This window comes from Odontesthes bonariensis, chromosome 6, assembly GCF_027942865.1.
Source record: "Odontesthes bonariensis isolate fOdoBon6 chromosome 6, fOdoBon6.hap1, whole genome shotgun sequence".
Lineage (NCBI taxonomy): Eukaryota > Metazoa > Chordata > Actinopteri > Atheriniformes > Atherinopsidae > Odontesthes > Odontesthes bonariensis.
The window spans coordinates 7149161-7161529 of NC_134511.1; the positions used below are offsets into that span (position 1 = coordinate 7149161).

The 12369-nt window shown below is 40.7% G+C and overlaps 1 protein-coding gene across 1 annotated transcript; it reads left to right on the forward strand.

Annotated features, from left to right (window-relative positions):
• Positions 1 to 1769: 1769 nt before the first annotated feature.
• On the forward strand, positions 1770 to 9203 carry ppic (peptidylprolyl isomerase C). Its single transcript, XM_075467200.1, has 6 exons — positions 1770 to 2025; positions 3211 to 3324; positions 4466 to 4559; positions 5167 to 5234; positions 5465 to 5581; positions 6640 to 9203. Exons 1-6 carry the CDS (start codon positions 1921 to 1923, stop codon positions 6766 to 6768), a joined length of 627 nt encoding a protein of 208 aa, XP_075323315.1. The 5' UTR covers positions 1770 to 1920; the 3' UTR covers positions 6769 to 9203.
• Positions 9204 to 12369: the final 3166 nt, after the last annotated feature.

Here is a 12369-nt window from a genome sequence, read left to right on the forward strand (position 1 = left end):
ACAGACCTCAGATTTAAAAAGAAAAGACAGCTATGACTTTAATCAATCGTTGAAACCCTCCACGAGGAGCCGCGTCACTGTTTGTACTATAAAAAAGTTTAAAATAGTTCTGATGTGGGTCAGAGGAGGAGTATCAGTGAGAATCATCACTGGAACATTTGTTATTGCATCAGAGCAGGTCAAGAAAAATAACTGAAACGGATGACAGATGGACTACAGACAGCCATCTTTCCAACTCGGGATGCACCGATACCACATTTTTTAAACCTTGTACAAGTACAAGTACTTACCTTTCAGTACTTGTTGATACCGAGTACTAATGAGTACTAATCGAGGCCATTACAGTTCTTGCAATTCAACACATTTTATTTTCTTTAGGCATAATCAACCCAAATACAGCTGCATTTTGTGCATTTTAGTCATAATAAAACTACTCTTAGTGCACAAACACACTGCAGGAAAATGAAGCTCCTGTCACACTGGTATCGGTTCTGTAGCATCGGAACACTTTAATGAATACTGAGTACGAGTACTCGCACATGGTATCGGTATCGGTTTCATCCGTATTTCCAATCCACTGTTGTTATAATTAAAGCCAGTTCTAAGGCCGGATTCATACGCACATGAGTAATCTGTTGACATTATCTCTGGGGTGTTTCCTTTGCTTTGTGGAAAGCACGTGATTGGTTGGTTGTGGGATTATTACAACAATAAGAAACGTCGGGCCATCTCACCATCGAGCATAAACATGAATTAGTAGCAAGTATAGAGTTCCTTTTAAAGGGATAGTTCGCCTCTTTTGACATGAAGCTGTATGACATCCCATATTAGCAACATCATTTATGAACATTTTCTTACCCCCTGCTGCGTCCTGTGAGCAGAGTTCCAGCCTCGTTTTGGTGTTGACGAAGGTAGTCCGGCTAGTTGGCTGGGGTTTAAAAAATAAAGCGTTTTGCTTCTCAAAACAATATGCGTTCAAAAGAGTAATACATATGCATCACAAAATCGTTCTCCAGGAAAAAGTCAGACCTCACAATCGCTTGGCGCTATTTTCTCTCCCTTCGTATCACTGCCTGCTGTGCAGACCGAGCAGCAAACACCGTAACAGGTGCGGCAGGCGGCAGCACGCAGTGATACGAAGGGAGAGAAAATAGCGCCAAGCGATTGTGAGGTCTGACTTTTTCCTGGAGAACCATTTTGTGATGCAAATGTATTACTCTTTTGAACGCATATTGTTTTGAGAAGCAAAACGCTTTTTTTTTTAAACCCCAGCCAAATAGCTGGACTACCTTCATCAACACCAAACCGAGGCTGGAACTCGGCTCACAGGACGCAGCAGGGGGTAAGAAGATGTTCAGAAATGATATTACTAGTATGGGATGTCATACAGCTTCATGTCAAAAGAGGCGAACTATCCCTTTAACAAAGAAATAATAGGGTCGTTTTGTGAGGACAGCACACAGAGAGCATCAGCAGCCAACCTGCCAAGTTTGAAAAGCTTTAGAAGACTTGGTGTAAAAAGAAGATCCTTTAACATAAAGAGTATCAGCAGTTTATTTATGAACCATGCACGTGTCATATGTTCTACTGTATAAGTTAATGAATATATAATAAAGCTTTATTTTTTCCTTCTTGTTGAGGATTTTACTTCCTATAATTACAGCTCGTTTCCTCTCTCCTCTTCTTTAACATCCTGCTCTCTTCTTCCTTGTTTTCTCCTCGGTAATCTGCCCCTTCCTCTCCCCCCAGTGGGCGGTCTCTGATCCGGACTCGGCCCACAGGGGGGAGTGGTCTTGTGATGTAGCCGGGTTTGGAGCACCTTCTCCCGGCCCACCTCCCAGCTGTGGCTCCCTGCGACCCTTCCCAGCCTCGCCGTTACTTCCAGCAGGCTTCTGTCGTCGCTCTCCCCGGTTGGGAAAGATGGAGCTCCGGACGATCCTCCCCGCTTTCCTCCTCCTCTCCGCCGCCTGGCTGCAGTCAATGTCCGGCGCAGCGTCACGGAGAGGACCGAAAGTCACCGAGAAGGTGGGTGATGATATTTGCCGCATTTATTTGCATTAAACCGCGTGCAGCAGCAGCGGCATTTTCGCGTGAGCGTGGGCTATAAGCATGGGAACACGCGCATGTTATCAGGGTATGTGTCTCGCGCCATTGGAGGCAGGCTCGCTCTGCGTATTTGCAGATTCTTCCAGAACATGTGGGACAGCCCCATCCACACAAACACGCGCGCACGCATGCCATCTGTACGCGTGTCTATTGAGATTACTCTTATTGTGCTTTCCCTGCAGGCTGTCCACATGAATAAACACAAATCAACTCTGACCTCCACGTGCACAGACTGTAAATATGCGCATAACAGCACAGAAACAAGCTGATTTTTACCCTGAAATCACGTTAAACTGAGACGAGAGCGTGTTAGCATGAGTGAATTACAGATGTTAATAAAGATCTGCATCATAATAGCTGCTGCAGACCCCCAGGCAGCACGAGCCCCAGCTGTGGTTTTACTAAATACCACAGAGAGAGGCAGACACCAGCTCCGTTTCTGTTTATTTATGGAAGCAGGGCCAAATTCTTTTACATGTAAGTGTGTTATTTCTAAAGAAAAACAAGCAGAGCAGAGTTGGAGGAAACGGATCTCTTACCAGGTTGATATGACACTGATGGTGAATTCATGACAGCACTTCAGCTTAAAAGCAGAGGGAGTTACAGTCAGAATTAAAGGTTGGATGGTGTACTTTTATTTAGGTCTGCGTGAGGGAAAGTGGAGTTCTGTTCTTTGACTAAACAATCTGAACACACGTCCTGAAATAACTCAGATTTTTGTCTGGTAGAAAGCAGCTGGGCTTCTTACTGGTTCTAACAGACAGAATCACTTCACCCCGTCTCTCTGTGTGCTCTGGAATTGATTTCAAGACTTTACTGATCACTTTTAAAGCTCCTATGGGTCTGGACTCTGACTCAATAATCAGAAACCTCACAGCAGAAATCAGTGACTTCTTTTAAATCTCTTCTGAAAACCCATTTTTATAGATTGGTCATGTGACCTTGTCCTTTCTTTATAAATCAATTTATTTGGATTGTTTTTGGTACTTTAAACTTTTATTTCCTGTTGCTTTGCTTTGCTTTTTGTCTAATCTTTAACTTGTAATTCTTACTCCACACATTACTTCGGCTTTCACATATTTCCGTGTGTGTGTGTGTGTCCAGGTGTTTTTTGACATCACGGTGGCGGGTCACGAGGTGGGGCGCATCGTCATTGGCCTGTTTGGAGAAGTCGTGCCCCTCACTGTGAACAACTTTGTCGCTCTGGCAACCGGGGAGGTAGGATGATGATTTATACAAATACGCATGAAGGCAACATGGCAGCGCCTCAAACTTCTTGTTGTCAAAGAAACTGACTCCTGACCATCAAGTCAAAGAGCAACAAATTAGCCAAACTCTCTAGTGTTACTTTAACATCTTATTACAACTTTATACTTATATAAGCATTGCATGTATATATTTGTATTTTCTTTATTTTCTATACATTTACACTGTAAATGTCTACAGTTACCTGATGTGTAGTATTGGTACCTGCACTCCACACACCCCCACTGTGACATACCTGTGTAAATACTCCTTTTACTCTATATACTACCCACCTATGTACTACCCACCTATGTACATACACCTATGTACTAGAAATAGAAAAATACTTTATTCATCCAATGGGGGAAATTCAAAATTCAGCCTCAGGTTGTCTGAGTGGGAACAATAATGTTCATCTTTCAGAAAGTAACAGCAATAACTCCTTAGAAGTTTGTGTACGCCATCTTCATTAGCTAAGCTGTTAGCGTTAGCTACGGCTAAAGGAGAAAATAAATGAATAAATAAACCATGAGGAGTTATTTCTCAGATGTTTCCATTTCCCTGCTCTGAAGTTCAGGCTCTGAGAGTTGGAGCTGATCCCTCTTTGTGGCTCAGTTTCTTCAGTCCAGCGTTGAACTGGACCAAGTTGTTAAAACAGTGGGATGAAAAGTGGCTGCTGCACATCCACAGTCTTTAGCTAACTCTGCTGGAACATTAGCCTCAGATAGAGTTTATTCTCTGGGCTCTGATATCCTCTGAGGCTGCTGCTGGATGGAAGATGCATGCTCCTCAGTGCAGCTGACAGCAGAACATTTCCTTTATGCAGGACATAGGAAATGTTTTTTCTTTCTGGAAAGTTTTAACACATTTGGAGGACAAAAAAGTCTTGTACTGGAGTATTTATATGAGGATAGTTGGAATAAATCATGATGTTTCTCACTTTCATATCTCCAGTTAAAGCTGCTGCTGGTTTGGTGTCATATAACAATAATTACATCTGTTTTGGAATTAAATGGGCTTTGTGGTTCTTCTTATTCCTTTTTGTCTATTTTACATTAAAACATTTCTACGGAAACATTGACATTTCATGACTATAATACGTGTGTCTCTGCAGAAAGGTTACGGATACAAAGGGACGAAGTTTCACAGAGTCATCAAGGATTTTATGATCCAGGGAGGAGACTTTACAGCTGGAGACGGAACTGGAGGTAAGAGACAAACTTAGAAACTCTGGTGATGTTCAGTTTGAATTTTAAGTAAAAAAAAACTTCTAAAAACTTCTCAGAACTCTCCCAAATCCGTCCAATTTTTGTAAATCCCAACAACATGCTCACCTTCAGTCCCCACACTGCTGGTGTTGATCACGTTTGTTTGGTTTTAAACGGCAATTTTTATCTCACTGACGTCAGTACAGAAACTTGTATACTTTTAAACTCAATATTTTAGTTCCCACACATCATCCATCTGTCCATCTACCAACGTCCTAGAGATTTTGAGAGATTATATCAAATATGATTAATGATTATGATTATGTTTAAAACCATTTCTTTTCTCATGTGTCTATGCATGAAATCTGCACGATATCTTTTAACTTATCTAGACTGTTGCTTGTTTTTAAATTCATTTAAATTATTTTATTTGTTTCTCTTTATATTCTTTAATGTATTTTTAATGCTTCTTCCACTCCCTGCTGCAATGCTTTTATTTTATGTGAAGCACTTTGAATTGTTTTGTACATGAAATGTGCTATACAAATAAATTTGATTTGATTTGATGATTCCTCTCTGAAAGACAAAATATTCACTTTGGGTCAAGGTCACAGCATCTATGGAACAACTTTTGCTGATGAAAACTTCAAACTGAAGCACCTCGGAGCCGGCTGGGTGAGCACACACACAAACACACACTTGTTTTTAGGGCTTAACCCAACATAACGCATGTAATTACGACATATAAGGAATAATGAGCCAAATATGTTTGGATCAAAGACGGATTTCTGTTTTTTCTCACCTCAGCTGGACAGCTGTTAAGCGTTACTACAAAGTGAATTTAACATGTGATAACATAATGTGTGAAATGGTGAATATGGTGTGTGTCTGTGTGCACGTGTCAGGTGAGTATGGCCAACGCTGGTCCAGACACCAACGGGTCTCAGTTCTTCATCCTGGCTACCAGAGCCCCGTGGCTGGATGGGAAGCACGTCGTCTTTGGCAAAGTCCTGGATGGGATGGTGGGTGGAACTTCAAACATGTTCCTAAAAGTTGCTGAATGTTTGGAAAAAAGAACACTAATGACGGAAAACACTCAAAATAGCGCGACGAGAGACTTAATCAACTCCGTAGGAACACAAAACAACTTCAGACAGACACAAAATGACAGCCAGTACTTTAAAAACACACAAAATAATCTAAAAAACTTTCATAATATGAAACCAACCAAAATCAGCCGCAAGCACTCACAAAATGACACCACAGAAACGTTAAAATCATCATAAACACACTTAAAATGACAAGAATGCTTCACAAAGTGATACCGAAGAGACACAGATACTCAGTGCTGCATTTGATACGCTCGATCACAGCATTCTGTTACAGAGACTTCAACATGTTTAAGGATTAAAGGAACTGTGCACGAGGCCTTTTTTAAGTCATATTTATCTGATAGATTCCAGTTCTTTTGTACGATGAATCTTCCTCACACACCAGAGTAAGTCATGGAGTTCCTCAGGGTTCTGTGCTTGGACCAATTCTATTTTATGACATAAATTTCCATTGCTATGCTGATGATACTCAGCTATATTTTTGTATGAAACCAGATAAAACCAATCAGTTTGTGAGACTACAAGCATGTCTTAAAGACATAAAGACCTGGATGACAAAGAATTTTCTGATCCTAAAATTCAGGATTCATCCTGAATTCATCCTAAAACTGAAGTCGTTATTTTTGGATCTGGGCGGAAAACCTGTCTAGTTATATACTTACTCTAGACGGCATTCCCTTGGCTTCTACAGTGAGGAATCTTGGAGTCATGTAAATGCTCACAAAACTAATTCAAACACATACGAAATGACACTAAAGACAAAAAGCACATAAAAAGTGCACAGAGTGTCTCCAAAATGGGACGCTATCATCGCTATTCTGCCGCTATTATCTCTAATAGTTTGGATTTGCTCTTAAAAAAAGAGTTAGTGAAGCTTTAACCTGTCTGTATTGTCTCTTGATTTAACTTCCTGTTTGAAACCTGAGAGTGAATCCATGTATAACTTGCTTGTGTGTCTCTGTTTGCAGTCTGTGGTTCACACCATTGAGCTACAGGACACCAACGACAGAAACCTGCCCTACACCGAGTGCGTGATTGTCAACAGCGGCAGGATCCCCGTTAAAGACCCCTTTGTTGTGGAGGTGGAGGGCTGGTAAATGCCTCGGGTGGATCGCTTTCTGGAGGAAAAATACGGGATTCGATTTTTATACACTGGTGATCAATCAGACGTCACATTTGCAGAGTGGAAAAATTCACATTTTCACCTCATGTAGCATTTTAACATACTAATGCTAGCATGTTATACTGTTTATTTAGTTGGGCCAATACCACATCTGAATTTAGGTTGTGATAGCTTTAAAATGAATAGAATAAATACATTTTACTTGTATTTATATCAGATGATATTCAAAGAATTACTTCAATCTCCGCTTAGCCAAACAAGCTAACTCGATAAACAACTTATTCACACACTAACTATGAGCATGGTAACCTACTAAATGATGTTAGTGTACTAACATGCTAATGCTAGCATGTTAGACTGTGTATTTGGTAGGGCCAATACCCCTTCTGAAATTAGGTTGTGATAGCTTAAAAAATGTATAGTATAAATACATTTTACTTGTATTTATATCAGATAATATCTAAGAATTACTTCATTCTCCGCTTAGCCAAGCAAGCTAACTCGATAAACAACTTATTCACACGCTAACTATGAGCATGGTAACCTACTAACTGATGTTAGTGTACTGACATGCTCCAAAATTTAACGTTGGGGGCTAATTATTGCCAAGATAACTTCCAGAAATTGTAAACATATATGCTTCGGCTAACTCTGGGCTTGTTAATGCTAACTCATGCTAACAATTAGCAAAGGTGGATTAACTAGCTAAATCTGAACGTGACTTCTTATTGATTTCTACTGTATGCAGACGTAATATAAGTTACACATATTTTTTATTAAGTTATAACAAAAATCAAAACAGGAAACTGGTAAAGTTGAAAAAGTGAGGTGCTACAGTCGTCTTTCTATGATCAGATAAAAATTGATGATCACTTAAACCACTGCATTTTTAATGCTTAAACCACTTAAAGTTTTTGAATTTGGGATTTTTGCTTTGAAACATGTAGCATGGGACACACCTACTGTCTAATTATCATTATACAGCATAAAAACATATCAAAACCAGAAGATACTAGCAGATTGGTGCCAATTAGTGTGTTCAATTATCATCAGATTTACTACGGTTCACGCTGTCGCTGCAAGATGTGAAAAGTTCATGCTCAGATAATACTCTCAAATTGTGCCATATTGAATTAGCTTTCCTCCATTGTTTATCCAGCATAGATCTATAAAACCTAGATGCTTCTTTGGCCGCTGATGTACGTTGCTGCCTTCCATTTGGTCTCCAAAATCAACGATAACTCACTTCATTCTTTATTTTCATAAAAATTTGATTGCCTGTAACGTGTAAAATTGGACATAATATTTGTTACTATATAGAATTATATTAAGTTACAACCACAGCTTTGTGGTTTAGCTCCCACAGATACTGTATGTATAATTATGTACCACACGTTTGCTTGAAAACGTATTAACAGGCTAATTAAACTTTGGTAAATGAGGAAGTCTAAGGTAATCTTAGCACCCCAAGACACATAATACATAATATAACAAGCCCGCTTCTGCTGGTTGGGTAGATCTCATTCAGCGAGCACAGTTACAAACGTCATTTAACTCATTTTTTTGTTTCTACTCGCGCCATAAGTAACAAAATTTCTTAACAACACGAGACGTGTATCTAGGTTTTACAGATCTATGTTCCCATGGTATTTGTGCATGAGTGCCTCACATCAGGCAGCGACTCACATGCTAATGGTTTTTATACATTTGTACACATGCATTTTTAATGGATCATCCCCAAAGATATGCAACATATTGTTTAACCCACCAGTGGTTGCTATGGTTACTATTTTTATATTTCTTAGGATTGATGCTGTGAAATTAAACATGACAAATATCACGGAAACTTGCACTTTCTGATGTAGCTCTCATTGCCAAATCATTCTCTATTTGCCAAACTTCCAAACACTTTCATATGCATTTTTATCTTGAAATATCAGGGTTTTAAAGCCTGTTTACATCTTATGCAAAAAAAAAAACTTTAGCAAGTGTCAAATGCAATTCTAGCACTTTGTTATGATGATTTTTATCATTTCATCACTAAAAATAAAGAGTTTGTGTTGGATTTGCAGATGTTATGCACCATATCTTTGTGAAAAAAACAGCACAAATCACATATAATAAAAAAAGTGATAAAATAATTGTTAGTAATGTACTGTTTCTGTTCGCTCTGTAAAGCTTTTAAATGTTTCTGTAGCTGACTCTGACCTTGTTAGTTAACTCATTCCGACTGTTGTGTTTTAACTCTTGACTTTCATGGTAGCATTAAAACGTAGATGACTGACGTTTATCTAAAACCTCTCTGACAAACATATCAGAATATTTGTTTTATTAATGTTCATTACCAGCAGAGGAAAGTGCCAACTGTTGTATTTTCTACAATAAATCTGCTGATGCAAAACAATCCGAGCCAATGTTCACTTGTTCTGGTGTTTTAATGAAGGTGATTTTCATTCAAATCTGTATCTAGTTGATTTTAGACGAATTGTTCTATTAAATACTGTGTGTTACTTTAAGTACTCCATCCTAAATCAACACATTCGTCGTTTGTTTTGACCTATTGATGCGACCCAAAGATTTGAACGGATGGAGAAGATAAGACGAGGGCTGGGCAACGATTAAAATATTTAATCTAATTAATCTCATGATTTCCCTGATTAATCTCGATTAATCGCATCTGTACGCAAAATCCAAAAATGAATCCAAAAGTAGTGTATAGCTTTTAGCATTTAGTTTTATTTTAAATGTGCTGCCATATGAATGAAAGTGCCATAACATTTGTTGTGCAAACACACTTTTAACATCAGCATCTTTCTGTAGTTTTTATGTAGAAGCCTCGCTCCACTGTCTGTTTCCTTGAATGACTTGCTGCTATCAGTTGTGTGTTTTGCCTTTAAGTGATATTTTAGACTGGAACTACTACGCTGAGAAGACAATTCAACTTGGCAGTGTTTACAGATGACTTTGGTTCTGTCGACTCCGCCGTCTGGAAGAACTTTAAAATGAAAATGGCCGAGTAAAAGTTCCGTACCCTTCTCCATGTTTGGTGGATCCACAGCAGAAAACTACAGACTTTTACAATATTAAAACCTGCGTTAATGCGCGATAAAATACTTGTAGGCGTTAAATAATTAACAAGTTAACGCGATAATAACGAGTTAACTCGCCCACAGACGACACAGACACAGACGAGCTGTAGAAATCACTGTTGATTTTCCACTGAATAACTAACCTTTTTCAAAGTGACCTTGTTTGGGTGTGATTTTGGTTAGGTTTAGGAACAGAGACTACCTGGCTTTGTTTAGAGAAGGAAAAGAACTCTTAATGTCAGAGGAACTGCTGACATGGTGGCAATAACCTTCGGCCGGCGATGGTTTGGAAGAGTCACTGATTACAGATACAAGGCTGATAAATAATTTGAAACTGAAGGAAATCTTTCTGAAGTTGAGACATTTGTTGGATGATCCATCTGCCCTGACCTCCTCCGGGATCTCTGACTTTATGGGTCTACAGCTCCGGTTCATCAACTGACTTCCTTGTTAGCTTCAGTCAAATCTATTTCAGGGGTTCCATCACTTAAACGTTAACATCCTGTATTTGCAATTAAAAGGGACCAAATCAAGATTACAGAGAGCTTATTATTACATTACACTTAGCTGACGCTTTTTATCCAAAGCGACTTACATCTATTTAGATACAGGGTATTGGTTACAGGCCCTGGAGCAATGTGGGGTTAGGTGCCTTGCTCAAGGGCACTTCAGCCATGAATAGAGGTGTAGGGAGAGGTAATGGCGGGACTTGAACTTGAAACCCTCTGATCTTAAGTCCGCCTCCCTAACCACTAGGCCACGGCTGCCCCCGTAGAGCTGTAGTGCAGGTTACATTCTTATCAAAGATCATTCTTGATCTGGACAATAATAATGTCAGAAAATGCGCTGAGATGGAACAGAACTAGCAGGAATGTTTCTTGGTTTTCCAAAACAAAGTCAGATAATGAAGTGTCATTTACAGGGATTTCTATCAATATATCCCAAAGGAACTATGGCACCAGGTTATTATTTTTAGAGGCCGTTTAAAAAGTGGGGCAGAACTGAGAAGGGAACCCACTTCCACTGAATATAGCGTCTGAACTTAGAAGTCAGTTCACTGTTCGCTATGAGCGTTTGAATAAGTGTTTCCCCTCTGAATCTGATGTGCTGAGGACCAGCTGGCTCTACTTTTTTGTCTTTTGTACGACCACTGCAGGCATTCGTAAGTTGGTTAACTTCTCAAACAGGTGATGGTGTCATGCGTGTTGTTACTTTTGATATGGCCAAGAAGCAGCTGTCTATCCCAAGCTTGTTTGATCTGATCATAACAAACCTGTTTGGAAACCTCTGGAGCTTGCTGATGTGCATTTTAATTAGCTCACTACACTGCTGACGTGATGCTACCAGCCAGCTGAACAAATCCCTCCACAGCTTCGGACTCTGACTTCACTGCTTGTTTTAATAAAGCTCTTAAAATGGAGATAAAAGGCATTTTAATGAGGAGAAAATAGCCCCTCCTCTTATCACCTGGTGAGCCTTCTGATACCCCGTGCACCACCTCAGCTCTGTTTGTCTCATTCTATTGATCCCCCCACCCTCTCCTTCATCCATCCATCCATCCATCCATCCATCCATCCATCCATCCATCCATCCATCCATCCATCCATCCATCCATCCTCCCCCCAACCCCTCATCCATCCATCCATCCATTCATCCATCCATCTATCCTCCCCCCAACCCCTCATCCATCCATCCATCCATCCATCCATCCATCCATCCATCCAGCCAGCCATCCATCCATCCATCCAGCCAGCCATCCATCCATCCATTCATCCTCTCCAACCCCTCATCCATCCATCCATCCATCCTCCCCCAACCCCTCATCCATCCATCCATCCATCCATCCATCCATCCATTCATCCTCCCCAACCCCTCATCCATCCATTCAACCATCCATCCATCCTCCCCAACCCCTCATCCATCCATTCAACCATCCATTCATCCTCTCCAACCCCTCATCCATCCTCCCCCCAACTCCTCATCCATCCATCCATCCATCCTCCCCCAACCCCTCATCCATCCATCCATCCATCCATCCATCCATCCATCCAGCCAGCCATCCATCCATCCATTCATCCTCTCCAACCCCTCATCCATCCATCCATCCATCCTCCCCCAACCCCTCATCCATCCATCCATCCATCCATCCATCCATCCATTCATCCTCCCCAACCCCTCATCCATCCATTCAACCATCCATCCATCCTCCCCAACCCCTCATCCATCCATTCAACCATCCATTCATCCTCTCCAACCCCTCATCCATCCTCCCCCCAACTCCTCATCCATCCATCCATCCATCTATCCTCCCCCAAACCCCTCATCCATCCATTCAACCATCCATCCATCCATTCATCCTCCCCAACCCCTCATCCATCCTCCCCCAACTCCTCATCCATCCATCCATTTATCCTCCCCAACCCCTCATCCATCCATCCATGTTCCCCCAACCCCTCATCCATCCATCCATTCATCCTCCCCAACCC

Coding starts and splice junctions, on each gene's coding strand:
- ppic (XM_075467200.1), top strand. CDS start 1,921: ATGGAGCTCCGGACGATCCTCCCCGCTTTCCTCCTCCTCTCCGCCGCC. Junction 2,026..3,210: donor GACCGAAAGTCACCGAGAAG/GTGGGTGATGAT, acceptor GTGTGTGTCCAG/GTGTTTTTTGACATCACGGT. Junction 5,582..6,639: donor GCAAAGTCCTGGATGGGATG/GTGGGTGGAACT, acceptor CTCTGTTTGCAG/TCTGTGGTTCACACCATTGA.